At 56.5% G+C, this 16,274-nt stretch overlaps 2 protein-coding genes across 6 annotated transcripts; one reads left to right on the top strand and one right to left on the bottom strand.

Moving 5' to 3' along the window:
- Positions 1 to 651: 651 nt before the first annotated feature.
- Positions 652 to 6,881, top strand: SLC39A13 (solute carrier family 39 member 13). 5 transcript variants are annotated; one of them, XM_029914714.1, is made up of 9 exons: positions 652 to 960; positions 2,770 to 2,883; positions 3,179 to 3,303; positions 3,694 to 3,798; positions 3,912 to 4,001; positions 4,761 to 4,811; positions 5,104 to 5,236; positions 5,417 to 5,516; positions 5,636 to 6,881. In XM_029914714.1, exons 1-9 carry the CDS (start codon positions 660 to 662, stop codon positions 5,709 to 5,711), a joined length of 1,095 nt encoding a protein of 364 aa, XP_029770574.1. In that variant the 5' UTR covers positions 652 to 659; the 3' UTR covers positions 5,712 to 6,881. The 5 variants fall into 5 exon arrangements, with proteins under 5 accessions (XP_029770574.1, XP_029770573.1, XP_029770576.1 ...); XM_029914713.1 differs by having other exon boundaries at positions 3,164 to 3,303; XM_029914716.1 differs by having other exon boundaries at positions 5,104 to 5,232; positions 5,636 to 5,728.
- A 2,105-nt stretch (positions 6,882 to 8,986) lies between these two features.
- Positions 8,987 to 15,086, bottom strand: PSMC3 (proteasome 26S subunit, ATPase 3). Its single transcript, XM_029914601.1, has 12 exons — positions 14,831 to 15,086; positions 14,478 to 14,561; positions 13,768 to 13,893; positions 13,238 to 13,342; positions 13,070 to 13,132; positions 12,667 to 12,804; positions 11,845 to 11,988; positions 11,575 to 11,723; positions 10,657 to 10,753; positions 10,287 to 10,432; positions 9,352 to 9,433; positions 8,987 to 9,173 (listed from the first exon to the last, which is right to left on the bottom strand). Exons 1-12 carry the CDS (start codon positions 14,903 to 14,905, stop codon positions 9,063 to 9,065), a joined length of 1,320 nt encoding a protein of 439 aa, XP_029770461.1. The 5' UTR covers positions 14,906 to 15,086; the 3' UTR covers positions 8,987 to 9,062.
- Positions 15,087 to 16,274: the final 1,188 nt, after the last annotated feature.

Raw genomic sequence — 16,274 nt, 5'->3', positions numbered from 1 at the left:
GCCTTGTCTGCACTCAAAAAAGCCATAGCTGCAGGCACAAAGTGTAGGGCAGGTCTCCAAAGACCCTGCGCTGCACAGCTGTGAGGCGGCTCCTAACTGATCTTCTTTCTCTTCGTCTCTACAAACTGTCTGTCTCTGTGCCCTGGGGACAGTGGGCTCGCTGCCTAGGAAGAAGCTCCGAGGGTCCTGGCCTGGCTCAGCTGCTTGCTCTCCCCACCTGCACCTCCCAGTGTTGTCCAGAAAGCCAGCCTCAGTCCCCTGGGGTGTCCTCCCTAGGGCACATCCTGGCGGCAGGGCCTCCCCTGGCAGCTAGAGACACCCGACTGGGCTGGGCCTGCCGGTGGCTGAAGGGAACCCCGCCAGCGCCTCACCCCGTCATTAGGGAAAGTTTAGCCCCGGGCAGACATGCTGACACACAGTCTGGAGCTGGCTCAGAAGGAAAAAATGTGTGGTCCTTGGGAGTGGGGTGTGGAAGAGCGGAGTCCCTTTGCCCTGTGCACCCATCACTGAGACCTCCGAAGCCCTGGGCAAGGCAAACAGGAGAGTGGATGTGGTGGCCACTTGTAGGGAGGAGGGTCAGGATGCCACGTGTGCTCAGCAGGTGTGCGGCCAAGTGTGGCAGCTCACGAAGGCGCCCTTTGTGTTTTTCAGCGTGTGGCATGCCTGGATGTCCCTGCCCTGGCTGTGGCATGGCGGGCCAAAGGCTCCTCTTCTTCACTGCTCTTGCCCTAGAGCTCCTGGGAGGGGCTGGGGGTTCCCAGCAGGCCCTGCGGAGCCGGGGGCCTGCAGCGGCCTGTCGCCTAGACAACAAGGAAAGCGAATCCTGGGGGGCCATGCTGAGTGGGGAGAGGCTGGACACCTGGATCTGCTCCCTCCTGGGCTCACTCATGGTGGGGCTCAGTGGGGTCTTCCCCCTGCTCGTGATTCCCCTGGAGATGGGGACTACGCTGCGCTCAGAAGGTAGGTGACCCTCCCCGCCGGGGCCCGGGGCAGCCAGCAGCATGGAAAACATCGCTGCTCTCCCTGGTAGAGCGAGGTCTCACATCCCGGGTGTGACTGAGGCGGAGGGCAGGGACACACGCAAATTCTCCTTGGTCCGTGAGACCTCTTTCATCTGTTCACTTGTGCCTGTGTTTATTCTGAAAGAATCAAAGTCTGCAAACATTTGCCAAGAAACCGTGTAGACAATGGTTGGAAATAGGAGTGCCAGGCTGCTTGCGTTCAACACCTGGCTCTGCCATGTGCCAGCTGGATGGCGTTGGGCAAGTTACGGAACTTCAGGCTCAGGCTCCCGACCTTAAAAATGGGTATAATATGGGGCGCCTGGGTGGCTCAGTTCATTAAGCATCCAACTCTTGGTTCTGACTCAGGTCATGATCTCATGGATGTGGGTCTGAGTCCTGCCTGGGGTTCTGGGCTGACAGCATGGAGCCTGCTTGGGATTCTCTCTTCCTCTGTCTGCCCCTCCCCTGCTCATTTTCTCTCTCTCTCTCAAAATAAATAAACTTGAAAAATATTTTTTTAATGGGCACAATACTAGTATATACCTCATGGGTACTGCTGTGAAGATGAAACGAGCTAGTATTGGGAAAGCACTTAGCAGGCCGCCTGGCGCAGGGGGAAGGGCTGCGTGGGCGCAGGCCCTGTGCTGGCTACAGGGATGTGGTGCCTCTCCCTTCAGTCTCTTCTCACAGTGCAAAAGAGCCCTCCTACCAAGCGCCCCTGGGTCAGCCTTTCCCAGGTAGCCAGCCTGCCTCTGGGGAGGGGACCTAGGAGGCGGGGCATCAGCATGGGCGGAGGCTGCCCTTTTGTGCCAAGTACATGTACTGTTGGAAAATGACATGTTGTGATGAAAACGAAAGAGACTAGACGGGTAGCTGCTAAAAATGTAGGTGCCTGCTGTCCCACCCAGGAGTGCACCGTACTCGGTCTGGACCAAATTCCTGGAATCTGAAATGGGTGCTCCGGGGGTTTCTGCCACTTGCTAAGGGCAGGGACTGTTCATTCAGCGGATGGCTGAGGGCTGGTGCCACCACTGTGAATGGAGCTGATGTGGGGCCCTGCTGTCCTGCCGGTGCCTGTGCCTCCTCTCAGCCCCTCTTATGTGTCCCTGTGAGGACAGCATAGGGAGGACTTGGATTATTAGCCCCATTTCACAAATGGGGAAGCACAGGCACAGAGGGGTTCTTTGTTCAGGCTGAGGGATCCCACCTAATCACAAGCTGCCTCTCCGCTCTTCAAATCAAGAGTTTGGACATAGCCTTCTTAGGGCACGTCCAACTCTGGATGTTGCAAGTCCCTAGATCTCTGCCACTTTTCGGAGAGTAACAGTGACTGTGAAGAGAAAAAATCCCGCTTAAAGAGCACTTGCCATGTGTGGTGTCATTTAATTCTCCCAAGATTTATCCCCAGTTTACAGATAGGGAAACCGAATCCCAGAAGTTGCTTGCCCAAGGTCACCAGCTAGTGGGTTGGGGAGCTGGGACCCTGGGGGCTCCCAAGGCCAGTCTCCTAACTGTGAAGCGGGAGCGGCTCCACAGTCATCCAGCATGTAGTGATGTATTTCCTGCTGAGCACCCAGCCCATGCTGGGCCTGGGGTGGGGGTGGGAGGGTGGAAGGGGTGATCCAGGAAGGACAAGAGGCCATGTCCAGCCTTCTGGAGACTTGCAGTCTGGTTGGAAAAACACAGCGCCCAGTAAGCCGGGTGGGACAGAGGTCGGGCCAGGGGCTCTGGTAGGTCAGCCCCGGGCCCCGTATCTCTTTTGTAGCTGGGGCCCGACGTCTGAAACAGCTGCTCAGCTTTGCCTTGGGGGGACTTCTGGGCAATGTGTTTCTCCACTTGCTGCCTGAGGCGTGGGCGTACACATGCAGTGCCAGCCCTGGTGAGTGAGGCCACAGTTGGGGGGCAGGAGGGCAGAGGGAGCTGGTGCCCATGCCTAAGATTAGCCTAGGCCCTACCTGCTCTGCCAGAATGGCTGGGAGAGGGGTTCTAGGCGTCTGGCAGGGAACTTGTCCTGGTCCCACTACCCTGGCCCCTGTGGGAGTCCCTGGGGCCCAACTTCCCCACCGGCCATTTCTGTCCCCCTTGCCCTGTCACTGCCCCTGACTAGGTCCCGTTCCAAATGGCCCCCTCTGTGGCCCTGGCTTGGCCTGGCCTGTCAGTGCTGCCCCCTGCAGGTGGTGAGGGGCAGAGCCTGCAGCAGCAACAGCAGCTGGGACTGTGGGTCATTGCTGGCTTCCTCACCTTTCTGGCGTTGGAGAAGATGTTCCTGGACAGCAAGGAGAGGGAGGGGACCAGCCAGGTGAGCTCCAAATCGCAGGGCCCATACAGGTTAGCCTCTATTCTGTGGTGGTTTCAGGGCCTGGAGGCCCAGGTTCTGAGTTGAGCCCTGAAAAGTGGGTCTCTTGGCCATTCCTTAGGGGCTTTGGGAGGCTGGCCCAACTAGGAAGATCTGGGGAGTGACAACATTGGCCCTGCTGTGGCTTGTTCTCATAGACTGATGGTGACAGCTATGTGGGAGGGAGGATCAGTTGGGTCTGGGGGCAGACGGCTGGTTGAGCAGCAGAGTCTAGCTAGACAAAAGCGGTATTTCCCTGCCTCGGTGTCTCCATCTCTCGATCCTTTCCTGTGTCTACCCTGGCCAAGTGGGGGAGCATCTAATGTCACCTCTCCCTCCTTCTCCTGGCCCTAGGCCCCCAGCAAAGACCCTGCTGCTGCTGCCGCGCTCAATGGAGGCCGCTATCTGGCCCAGCCGGCTGCAGAGCCCGGCGTGAGCACCGTGGTCCGGACCATCAAAGTGAGTGGCCCACTGAGAGTCCCCTCTCCCTGCAGCTGTTCCTCCCCACAAGTGGCAGGCCCAGCCGAGCCCTGCCCACCCGGGTCAGCCTGGCTTCCTCTCCCCTCATGCAGGTCAGTGGCTATCTCAACCTGCTGGCCAACACCATAGACAACTTCACTCATGGGCTGGCTGTAGCTGCCAGCTTCCTCGTGAGCAAGAAGGTGAGTGGGGGCTGCGACAGGGGGGACCCAGGCACTTCTGGGGGGAATGATGGTGCCTGTGTGGACCAGTTGGCTCTGCCTCCAAAATAGGCTTCCAGTTTCTGCCCTCCCCACTCCCTCCACCACCCACGCCCCAGTCCAAGCCCTGAGGGCTCCTGCACATGGCCATCTTCTGTCCTGAGCCACTGGTCTGTTCTGGTTGCAAACACTCCTTTTTGGGATCACATACCTCTGCCAGGCCACTAGGCTTCGGCTCCGCCTGTTTCTAGATGCTTCTCACCCACTTCCACACTCTGTCCTCTGAGCTCTGACATTAGTGATCCGCCTACTCTTGAACTGGCCGAGCCCTTTCCCCGCTCAGGGCCTCCACCTCACACTATTCTGTCTGCCCAGAATGTTCTTCCTCCCACTCTGTGAAACACTGGCTCCTTATCCTTCAGGCTTCAGCTTAAATGCACTTCCTCGAAGAGGCCTTTGCTGACCCCTGATCTAAATTAGGCCCCTGTCACTCGTGTCTATGACACCCAGTCCATCTCTTCTCCCGAAGTACCTGTCTCTGTGTAATCATACAGTTGTGTGTTCAGTCCTTGTCTCCTGCTTCGTGAAGGCAGGTTCCTTGTGTATTGTATTCACTGCTATATTTCTAGTAGCCAAATGGTGTCCAGCCAGAGCACTCAGCAGAGTAAATATTTGTAGAATGAGTGGACAAGTGGGTGCCTGGCCCTCGGCCCAGAAACCCCACAGACTCCTTTCCTACAGATTGGGCTCCTGACCACCATGGCCATCCTTCTGCATGAGATCCCCCATGAGGTGTGTGTGGGAATGTGTGCAGCAGTTGGGCGTGGGGCTTCAGAGAGGGGGGTGGGGTGGGAAGTCCAGCAATAGTAGCCTTGGTGGTTGGGCCCCCAAGGGCTGGAGCTGCTCACCCCACCAGACTGTCACCTCCATCTCAGCCATGCTCCAGCCTCCGGGAAACTGGGGTCCCAGCCTAGAGTATGGGGGGGAGGGGAGTAGGCGGGAGCAAGGCTGGTGCAGGGGGCTAGGTGTGCATGTCCGTACCTGACCCCTGGGGCCCAGAGTGATCATCTGGACCTCCCCTCAGGTGGGCGACTTTGCCATCCTGCTCCGGGCCGGCTTTGACCGATGGAGCGCAGCCAAGCTGCAGCTCTCGACGGCACTGGGGGGCCTGCTGGGCGCCTGCTTCGCCATCTGTACGCAGTCCCCCAAGGGAGTAGGTACGGGCATGGTGGGTGGGGGCGGCAGGTGGCGGTCAGTGGAGGAGCCCCAGCCAGAGCGCACAGCTGCCTCGCCCCCGTGTGCAGGCCAGGATCTGCCCGCAGTCTACCCTGTGGGAGTGGGTGCGGTGCACGGGGCTCCCCTGGGCTCCTAGCCAGTCAGGACTTCTCTCACTGCAGAGGAGACCGTGGCCTGGATCCTGCCCTTCACCTCTGGTGGCTTTCTCTACATTGCCCTGGTGAACGTGCTGCCGGACCTCTTGGAGGAAGATGACCCCTGGTGAGTGACCCTCCCCACCATCACTCACAGAGTCCTAGGCGCTCAAGGGGGAAGGGCCTCCGGGCTCCGCCCCTTCCTCGGCCAGTGCCCAGCCCTGAGCCCCGCCCCTCTCCCCACAGGCGCTCCCTGCAGCAAGTGCTGCTGCTCTGCACTGGCATCGTGGTGATGGTGCTGTTCTCGCTTTTCGTGGAGTGACCGTCCCTGATGCCCCCCACCCAGCAATAAGAGAGTCGGATTCACTCTGTGACCGTGTGCGAGGCAGAGGGCGAGTGCCTGGGAGAGCACACCTCTGAGCAGATGAGAGGATGGGGTGTGTGTGTGTGTGTGTGTGTGTGTGTGTGTGTGTGTGTGGATGCATGTACACGTGCACACGTGTGACCAGTTATGTGTGAGACCTACACTGTGATCATGCGCTGGGCCCAGGGCCTGATGCCAGCCCCAGCCCCCAGCCACACCGTGGTCTTCTCTCCTGACCACCCTGTCACCCCACACTTCCGGCAGGGAGCAGTGAGGATCAGCAGCACTGGTCCCAGGTGGAGGCCTCTGCAAGACTGTAGGGGGAGTGACAGGCTGCTCTCCAGGGAGCTCAGCTGCAGGGTGCCGAAAGCTGTCTCCTGGGGCTTTGGGGGTCCCTGACCTCTGCTCAGACCCCCTGCCCCAGGCAGCCTGGGGCACCTTCTCTCTGCTGTGTCCATTGTCCTGGCCCTTCCTTTGCCAGCTCTAAGGCCAAAGAAAGGAGAGGCAGGTGCTTGTGTAGCCCCTTGCCCCACTCGGCACTGACAGTCCTACCCCACCCAGGATGGGGCCTGGGAGATGCCTTCCAAGACCTCCTTGAGGCTGCCAGCCCCGGGCCAGCTCCCGCTCCCCCGGTTAGCACTCCTTGGCAGTGCCAGCAGCTTTTGCCACCTCCAGCTGCCAAACAGCAGCCCGCAGGGCGGGGAGCAGCCCTGGGCCAGAGGCCTCTGAGGCCAGCTCAGGGACGCTCGTGCCAGCACAGGGTCCAGGCGGAGATCCTGGGGGCAGGAAGAGTGAGCCGCCGCCGCCCCCTCCCCCCGGTTTTCTATCCCACGTAGGCTGAGGGAGTAGGGGGTGGTGCGGGCTCCGGGCTCTGCGTTGTCAGCACTCAGGAATGTGCTCCGGGAGAATGCTGAAGCCATAATCCCCAGCTATTTCCCTTGGCTGACACCCAGGTACTAAGCTGGCCCACTCCACAGCCGGGCGCAGCCCTGCTGCTCAACCATGGACGTTCTGAGAAGTGGCCGTCAAGAGGGTCTCAATGGTTTTACAGCAGTTTTGCTGTGGTTCCGTTTCTATATGTAAATACTTATTCTATAGATAAGATGCAAATAAATAATTATATACAAACTGGTTGCCTCTCTGCACACCAGAGTCCACGGTCAGGCAGGGCTTTCCCCGTGAGCCCACTCCAGCACCTTGTCATCCCCTCTCCCTCCCCCCCACCTCCAGCTCTTCTGCTTCTTGCTCGTCTCTGAACTGTTACCCTTGCAGTGCTTCTTAGAACAGGGAATAACCTTTCATGTTATCCCTGGCTTGTTAGCTTTTCATCCCAACACTACAAGCCTGGCACTATGCCATTGCAGCTAACGTCATCCCTAATGGTGGTTGTCCTCGTTTTAGACCTAGGAGCCAGGGCCTTTTCCCTGGCCTGTTCCCTGAGCAAATTAACTAAAGAAGGGAGGTCCAGCCACACAGTCATCTCCTGCTTTGCTTCAGTGAAATTAGAGAAGAACTAGGGGATCCTTACTCAATGCCACACATCCTGTCTGGATGCAAGGACAGCATCAGGCACTGGGGGGTGCTACTTCCCCTCAGTGCTAGCCCAAGAAAGCAGAAAGGGGGAAGTTGAGTTCCCGCTCCTCTCCACACCAGCCAAGACAGCCTTGTGTCTGTACCATTGAGGAGTCCGGTACAGGGGCCGTGAAGCCCGAATTTGTGGCAGCCTCAGCCAGGAGTGCCTGACTCGGCCCCAGCAGCTTGTCAGCAGAAAGGGAGCTGCCCCACCGGGCTGTGACGCATGCAGCGCCGGGGGCGCCTAGGCCTGGAAGTGCCAAGGAAGGAATTGAGGGCTGTTTGACCAGCCCCCACCCTCCCCTTGGCAGCACTGGGGCCCCTACCTGCGGGTGGCAGGTGCATGCACAATCATTGTGCTCAGCCTGCCCGGGGAGGGCGGTGACGAGCAAGCAGGTGGATGGGAGGGGGTGCCTGTGTGTTCACTACAGTGCCACAGGGTGAATGCCCTGACTAGTTAGAAGAGGGGACAGAGAGTGCAGAAGCCAACGGCGGACGAGTCCAAAACAGGGAACAGAAACCAGAAGTTCTGAGAGGCTGTGCCAGGAGCACCTCAGGCAGGGGGTGGAAGTCAGTGGGACTGCCCAGGGGAGTGCTGCGTCGAGCATCACTCTAGAAGGCAGTGTGGAAGCTTGGGACGGACGGGGTTAAGAAGCTAACAAGAAGCCAAGCCCTTCAGCAAGGCCGGCTCAGTCAGCAGCCCACTGTGGGCATGCCCCCAGGGGAGAGGACAGGGCAAAGGAGCGTGGAGGGGCTTTTGCTAGAGGGCAAGAGCTGACAAGGGCTCTGAGGGGCTCTTATTCTGAAAGGCCCCCTGGGGCCCAGCAAAACTGCTAAGAGCACAGCGGAACAAGGGCTTTGCCTCCTAGGTTTCAGTCTCAGCTATGTCACCTAAGAGCAACCCTGGCCCAGATGCTTAAACACATCTATGAAAGTGGACTAGCCCATTGGTGGCTGCATCAAACCATGCACACGACCCATTTGGCATGGGACCCAGAACAAGCCCTCAGTGAACCACACCAGCCCAGCTAACACTGTAGGGGAGCTGGAAGGTGAGTGGACGGGAGGAACGACGAGATCCAAAGGAAACAACAGGACAGGAGCCTGATGGGGAGTGCCGCTGACGGCAGAACTGAGGGCTCGGGGAGAACACACCAGAACCAGAGATCAGGCCTAGAAGGGCTTTCGGTGCTTTTGCTCAAGGTTCATTTTTCAGCAAGAGAAAATGGGCCAAAAGAGCTAATGGGAACAAGTGGAGGAACAGGAGGCCCAGCAGCCAGGAAACGGGGGAGGATTTTCAAGGAGAAACACCTGGAGCCTGGCTTTACCTGGGAGTGGGGACAAGGGCACCAACTCGTGAAAGGGGAAAGGCTGGCTTCTAGTCAGGACCCTGTCCTGGAGCTGCAGGGTGCCAACCTCTAGAGCTGAGAGGTGGGGCAGGGAATGGGAACGGAATCTGGAGGGACACGGGAAGGAGGGCGGGGGTGGCGGCAGAAGACCCCAGGCAGCAGGTGTAGCCTGAGCCCGTCCTTCCCGGAGGGCCTTGCCTCACAACTGGTATGAGGCCCACGGTGGTCTCGGGTCTCCAGGCAGCAGTACGTGGGGAAGGAGCCTTGAGTACATGCTCCACCCAGAGCCCAGGAAGGGAAAACAGACAGGTGGCCAGGACCTGAAGCCCTCCTTTATTATGAACGGTAACCAGCAGGAGACCAGGGAGCAGCTGCAGCAGGTGGCCCCCTAGGCGTAGTACTGCAGGTTGGCTTTCTTCTTGGCCTGCACCTCCAGGATCCCCTCCATGTAGTCCTCGTGGGTGAGCTCCGTGGCGCCCCTGCGCAGTGCGATCATGCCCTGCACCCAGGACACATAGGCTCTAGGGTGCCTTCCGACACCCCTGGCCTGCCTCTGAGAGGCCTCAGCCTTCTGAGCCCCTTCCCCCCGGCAGTCTCCACCAGTCAAACGCCCTGTCCTGTTCAGGGAAGGGGGCAAGAAGGCATGAAGTAACCCACTCCCGCACCCCCGCACTCACCGCCTCCACACACACGGCCTTGCACTGGGCCCCATTGAAGTCATCTGTACAGCGGGCCAGCTCCTCATAGTTCACATCAGGACTGGGGGTGGGGGTGGAGGACAGATTCCACAGGACTGAGTTACTTATGGTGAGGGGTGGGGGGTGGCCTCCCACATTGCCCATCAAACAGCAAGGCCCACTCGCCCGGTGACGTTGACAAGTCCCTTCCCCACTGTGCCTTGTTCTCTTCTCAGTAAAAAACACAGGAGGAAAAAAGGGTAGGTCAAAGCAGAGACCAGGTTATTTCTGTGTCTGGAGCTCTAGCCTTCTAGAAATCTGCATCTCAGGGACTGATTCAGCCTGCGGCAGGGGAGCAAGAGGCTATAGAGACAAAGGATGGTCATCTCCGCCTCTTTCCAGAAGAGTCGGCTGTGCATCAGCACAGCATTGTTTCAGTCTCCTGTGCCAAGCACTTCACTCAGGAAGTGAATGGCAGTGCCATTACCCCCAAACACCAGAGAAGAAAATTCAGGCTTAGACAGGTTGTAACACCTACTAGAGGTCACACAGATCTCAGTCCAAGACCATCTGGCCCCTGGCTGGATTCCCTTGAGCTACTCTGCGCTGTGCTCGAGCTATTCTGGGCTGTTCTCGTCTGCTGGGGCAAGGGCTGGGGGGTGGGGTCAAGGAAACAGGGCCTCAAAGGCTGTGCACCTTCAGATCACAATAGGGGAGGAGGCAGGGTGACTGTAAGAAGCAGAGCACCCAGAATCGGGGCCTGAACCCAGCAAGAGTCTATCTCAGGCTTCAGGGGAGAAATGAAAGCCAGCACATGGAATAGTTCTGTGTGAACAGGGAGGGCAGAAGGGGCAGGAGGAGACCTGGGGATACTCAGTACGAGGACCAGAGAGGTGCCCCTCGGGTTCCCACGCCTTGCTCATGCCCTTGCTCACCTGACGTTCATCTTGCGGGAGTGGATCTGCATGATTCTGGCCCGGGCCTCCTCGTTGGGCATCGGGAATTCAATCTTTCGGTCCAGACGGCCTGAGCGGAGAAGTGCGGGGTCCAAGATGTCCACCCTGTTGGTGGCTGCAATTACCTAAGCAAGAGGAGAAGCTTCAACTTCAACAGAGGAAGATGGGGCTCTGAGACAGACAACATTCAAAGCCACGACAGGCAGAGAGGCAGCCCAGGGTCCAGATCAGACAGCAAGGGCGTTAAAGACAAATCTCAATTCTAACTCTAGAGGTACTGGCTATGTGACTGAGCAGGTCCCCTGCCCTCTAAGCCCTGTTTTCTTCCATCCGTGATGACAATACCCACCTTTACTTGAGTGTTGGGTTGGAACCCATCCAGTTGGTTCAGAAGCTCCAACATTGTCCTCTGTACCTCCCGGTCTCCAGCCTTCTCGCTGTCAAAGCTGGGGCACACAAGAGGCCCGAGACACTGGTGAGGCGACAACTCAGATGAAGTCTCCCCTTCCTCCACCCACTGGAAGCCTAACCCAACCATCCAGGACAGGGAAAGGTCTCACTCCACTGGGGGCCCTCAGCCCAGGACTGGCACAGAGAAGGTGTCAGAGACTGGAGAGGTCCCAGGATCAGCCAGGCCGACAGTAAAACCTGAGCAAAACCAGCCACTGCCTGGGCTATCCACCAAAAAATGTGCCACTGCAAACTGAGCTTAAAGCTCCAAAATACGGATCCAGACTTGGAGCGTAAGGGAAAACCCAGGCAGGCATCCTTGAAGAAGTAACCCTCAGGCTGAAAACACACAGGGGGAAAAGTCCATTCCACAGAGGGAACAGTAAGTGCAAAATCTCTCTCAGCACAGAGCCAGAGCGGGCCTATAAACCCAAAGGATGCTGTGAAGAGGTGGGGGCGGAGGCAGGTCCAGGATGAGGTGGAGAGGAGCAGGGACAGCCACACAGAGGACTGTGCAGGCCTGGTTAAGTCCTGTATTTATCCCAAGGAGCAATGCGGGGCCCATGGAGGATTTTAGTAGGATGTTTGTGTGAGAGAGTGGGCTGCACGTGACTGAAGCAAACAGGTATGAAAAGAACATGCTGGCAGCCGTGAGGAGAATGGTCGGTCAGGGGAAAAGCAGCAGGGAAGCTACTTAGAACAGATTTCAGGAAGGAGAAGCACAAGAGTAGAGTGGCCACTGTTCCAGGGGAAGAAGGGGACAGCGTGGGAAACAGAATTTAGAAAAACCTCCTTGGTGGCACTCAGCATCCCTTACCGCTTAGTGCCGATGGCATCCAGCTCATCAATGAAGATAATGGATGGAGCTTTCTCCTTGGCCAGGGCAAAGGCATCGCGGACCAGCTTGGCACCATCCCCAATGAACATCTGCACCAGCTGGGGGCCAGCCAGCTTCAGGAAGGTAGCCTGGTGAAGGCGGCACGGCGATCCGAGTCAGGCCAGAGGCACCGAGAGAGGTGCCTCTGAGCCCATTTGGTTATGTTTTAGCCTCTGCCCATTTTTTCCACATCCCTCCCAAAGCACTCACCTTGGTCTGTGCAGCACAGGCCCGGGCCAGCAGGGTCTTCCCCGTACCTGGGGGTCCATACATCAACACTCCTTTCGGAGGCTGGATCCCCAAGTTCTCAAACTTCTCCTTGTGGTTCATTGGCAGGACAATGGCCTCCACCAGCTGCCAGGAAGAAGTCCTGGGTGAGGAGAGTGAAGCCCTGAGGGCTCCTAGAGCCTAACACGTAAGGACTTCAACCCCAACCTGCAACCTTCCCACTCCAATTCAGAGACTTTGCTCTCTTCTTCCCCTGCATCAAGAGGACGCAGAATCAGGGCACCCGTGTGGCTCAGTTAAGTGTCCAACTCTTGAGATCAGGTCATGATCTCATGGTTTATGAGTTCAAGCCCTATCTCAGGCTCTGTGTTGCCAGTGGAAAGCCTGCTTGGGATTCTCTCCCTCTCCCCCACTCTCCTCTCTCTCAAAAAAAAAAAAAAATTCACACACACACACACACACACACACACACACACGTGTCTGTGTATAGAATATAAAAATAAAAAAAAAATAGTTGCAGAATGCTCACTCCCATCAAGACTGGCTATGATCACTCCAGAAATAGTAGGATATGGTAGAAAGGCACTGGGGCAAGAACCGGGAGCCGGAGTTCCAGTCCTGGCTCTGGCCCTAACCTTCCTGTGACCCTCGAGAAGTCAATCTCTCTGGACCTCAGTCTCCTAAACCGCTACCTGGCACCCTCCGTACCTCCCTAGGATGGAGAAGAGTCACACTGGCAGTAAGTGCTCTGCTCAATGGAGCAGAAAACAAAAGGCTGCAGGTGGAGGCTGGTGCCTCCCTCACCTCCTGAATCTGCTTGTCCAGGCCCCCGATGTCACTGTATTGTTCTGTGGGCCTCTCATCCACCTCCATGGCCTTCACCCGTGAGTCATACTCTGTAGGCAGCGTCTCCAGGATCAGATAGGAGTCTTTGTTCACACCCTAGAGAGACAGCACAAAGCCTTCAGATTTGTCCCAGCTCAAGGCCTAACTAACTGGCTGGGTGACAGATCTCTGCAGAGTGAAAAGAAAAAACAGGACTAGGAAAGACAAGAATGGAAGAGCAAGTAGATAAGTTTGGGACTCTCTGAACTGCTCTGCTGAGATTTAGGGCCAAGAGTGGTCTGGGCCTGGGGCAGAGGCTCGGCGAGCCAGCGGGAGAAACCTCACTAGAAAAGCCCTGCCCAGGCTCAGGGACACCACTCACCACCAAGTCTCCGGGCTTTAGCTTTTCCGCATCCACCAACCCAATCACAGGCAGGAAGTAGGTCTGTGTGAAAAATTGCAGGTGCCGTCCGTTACTGCCCTCAAGAACATGCCCCCTAGTCCCGTCCCACAGCCACCCCTCCCCCTCCTATCGTTGAGCTGGCCTCACCTGCCGTGTAGAGGTTTTGATCACTGCGCATTTACCCTTCCTCTGGGAATCCAGGTCAATATTGGCACCATCCTCCTCTTGGTCATTGGGATCAACATCTAGAAGCTAGGAAGGGGCAAAGCTCAGGTCAAGAGACCCTGCTCAGCCCCTTGAACTCCCCCAAAGCCCAGTGCCTCCCGGCCCAGGACAATCCACCCCACTCCTCAGACTAGCCCCACGCCCAGCAAAGGCTTGGCTGATAACCAGGGGACTGATAAGATCTCTTTAGGTGTTGCTTCTCTGCACGGAGCTCTCTAACCCCAAGGAGAGGATACATGTGAGGCCTTTTCAGACTGTGTGTGTGTGTGTGTGTGTGTGTGTGTGTGTGGCCCTGGAATCGCACACTAGGGAGGGGGCCTCATGAGGTATAGCTCTAACATGCAAGATAGGCCTCAAAACTCTCACCCACTTCTCCTCCAGCGGCACCAGAGCAGGCTGCCTGCCTCCAAGCCCCGCTAACCATTTGTGTTCCCCTCCACATACACACACACCTCGATGACGTTGGAGACGAGATACGGCAGGGTCTTGTTCACTTTGATTTTCTCACTGTTCTCTTTGATCTTGTCTTTCATGGCCTGGAGTTCGTGGGTAACGCGCAATACTTCACTCTTCATGATCTGGGATGAGGACGAGTGGCAGCAAATGTTCAGCTGTGGCTCAGCTCATCCCCAGGGCCCTGTAACTGGGGAACCCCGGGCTGCCCCAGGGGACCGACCCGCATCCCACTCAGTCAGCTCTAAGGCTCTCTGCAGGGTGAACCTGACTGTCCACATCCAGCAGAGATCAAAAGAGGCCAGTGTGGAAACCTCCTGAAGTAGCAGTAGCAGAGGAAAAAGAGCAGGGCTCTGAATCAAGCAGATAGCAGGTTTTAGCGTTTGGTGCTAATGAAGGGCTGGGCACTTCACCAGATAGAAACCTGTTTCCTCATCTGTCAAATGGGGACCTCCTAAAAGAAAGATTCTCGAGAGGAATAGTAAAGACCTCGTTGGAAAGAGCATTCTGGTGATTCCTCCTGTCAGACCTGGCCTCCCACCACCCTGTCCCTCTTCGCGTCCCTTTTAAGTCTTAGTTATTTTTTCTTGATCCGCGCGGACCCTATGTCTTCCTGGAAAGGCCGAGAACAACGCGAAAGAAGCTGCTGGGATCTCTAGGGCCTGCCCTGCGGGGGCCTCGCTGCCTGCCACTGGGGCTGTGAGCCCACCTTGATCTCACTGTCCAGCAGCCGTGTGCGCTGGATAATCTCTTCTGTGGACATCTTGAGCACCTCCTCCCCGATTCCATCTTGCTGTTAAAAAAAAAAAAAAGAAAAAGAAAAGCCTTTTTTTTTTTTTTAACTCAGAGCAAGGATTCCGCGTCCTCCGAGCCCACTCACAGCCTCAGGGTCCCCTCCCAGAGAACCACAGTGAAGGCGTAGAGACCCTGGCCCACATTCCAAACGACCCTGACCCCCGGACCAGGCCAGATCTTGACCCTCCCAACCACTACCTACCCTCCCGCCAAGGGCGTCTTCCCGCCGGCCCCGACTCCGGGACCCCCAACCCTCCCAGCGCGCACCTCAGCTTCATCCCACACGGTAGCCATCTTCTCCTGCCGAGTCACTGGACTCTCTAGTTCCGGCAGCAGATTCATGTTCTGAAGGAGAAGACCGAAGATCGGACTGGACAAGAACCGCGGCGAGAAATTAACACTTCCCTTCTGAAGGTCTGCTTCTGACTAGTGGCGGACCTCTCTTTCCAAGTCCCTGACTCTCGACCGAATTAGCTCCGGCTGCCACGGCCACATCGAATCTGCTTCTCCGATTCAAAAGACAAAACCCGGGCCGTAAAACCCGCCCCTCGCTCCCCTTACTGCTCCAGAAACGTTACCGCCCTCGCCCTATTTAAACCAGGCGGGAGAGGTGAGTGCGCTATTGGTCGGCGCGCGCAATGGGCGGGGCCTATAAAACCGGAAGGGGCGGGAGCAATGAAAGGAGGCTGCAGAGTGTTTGGGAAATGTAGTGTTAATCCGACCAGTAATTAAGAGGGCTCGTTCGAAGGGGTGATTTGACCTCAGAATCTGGCGCAGCTGGGAATTAGGGGATTCGCGCGATGGCTCTGCCTCCCAGACCATAGACAACATACGCTAGCCGTGTGCAGCGAACCAAAAAAAAAAAAAGCATGCCCAAGGTCATCAGAATCATTAACCAGTTTTAAAAAGAAATCGCTGCTGCTTTTCTGAGTAGGTGCCACACAATTGCCCACGTGGAAAGAGCTCAATTGGCAACAGCCTCTACAATTAAAAACATATGACAACGTCTGTAATCGTTTCTTGTCATTTCAAGGAGTAGGGCAGACCTCTGGGTCATATGAGACCCATTTGTTGTATCTGTGTCCTTTGCGATGGAGGATCTCTGCTTAATACGGTGAGGTTAGTCCCAGGGCACCGCTAAGATGAACTTCATGTAAGCATATATTTTAAGCCAAACCATCACATGGGGCGCCTGGGTGGCTCAGTCGGTTGAGCGTCTGGCTTCAGCTCAGATCATGATCTCACAGTTCATGGGTTTGAGCCCTGCGTAGGGCTCAGTGCTTATAGCTAGCTCAGAGCCTGGAGCCTGCTTCAGATTCTATGTTTCCCTCTCTCTGACCTTCCCCTGCTCTCACTCTTGCTCTTTCTCTCTCTCAAAAAAGAAAATAAATTTAAAAAACATTTTAAAAAAATTTTTATGTAAGCCAAACCATCACAAATAACCCCTATACAGTGAGAATCTGTATAATAGTTTTCTTGGAAGCAGTTGAAGGCAGAAATTTCTTTAAATAACAGCATTTTCAGCTGCTTGCTCAGGCTGGCAAACCACCTCTGCATGTAACAGCATTTCTTCCATCCTCTCAACAGCTCTGTCCAGTGGACAGATTGGATTGTCATTCTCAAGTTTATTTTTTTAAGTAAACTCTACATGGGGCCTGAACTCACAACCCCTAGATCAAGAGTTGCTTACTCTACCCACTGAGCCAGCCAG

Source organism: Suricata suricatta, chromosome 11 (assembly GCF_006229205.1).
Source record: "Suricata suricatta isolate VVHF042 chromosome 11, meerkat_22Aug2017_6uvM2_HiC, whole genome shotgun sequence".
NCBI classification, from domain to species: domain Eukaryota; kingdom Metazoa; phylum Chordata; class Mammalia; order Carnivora; family Herpestidae; genus Suricata; species Suricata suricatta.
Note: the sequence above shows the minus strand (reverse complement) of the source record. Positions and strands in the feature narration are given on the sequence as shown.

Coding starts and splice junctions, on each gene's coding strand:
- SLC39A13 (XM_029914713.1), top strand. CDS start 660: ATGCCTGGATGTCCCTGCCCTGGCTGTGGCATGGCGGGCCAAAGGCTC. Junction 3,304..3,693: donor AGAGGGAGGGGACCAGCCAG/GTGAGCTCCAAA, acceptor TCCTGGCCCTAG/GCCCCCAGCAAAGACCCTGC. Junction 5,237..5,416: donor GCAGTCCCCCAAGGGAGTAG/GTACGGGCATGG, acceptor CTCTCACTGCAG/AGGAGACCGTGGCCTGGATC.
- PSMC3 (XM_029914601.1), bottom strand. CDS start 14,905: ATGAATCTGCTGCCGGAACTAGAGAGTCCAGTGACTCGGCAGGAGAAG. Junction 12,805..13,069: donor TAAAGCCCGGAGACTTGGTG/GTGAGTGGTGTC, acceptor CTGTCTCTCTAG/GGTGTGAACAAAGACTCCTA. Junction 10,754..11,574: donor GATGCCATCGGCACTAAGCG/GTAAGGGATGCT, acceptor TGTGTGCCCCAG/CTTTGACAGCGAGAAGGCTG.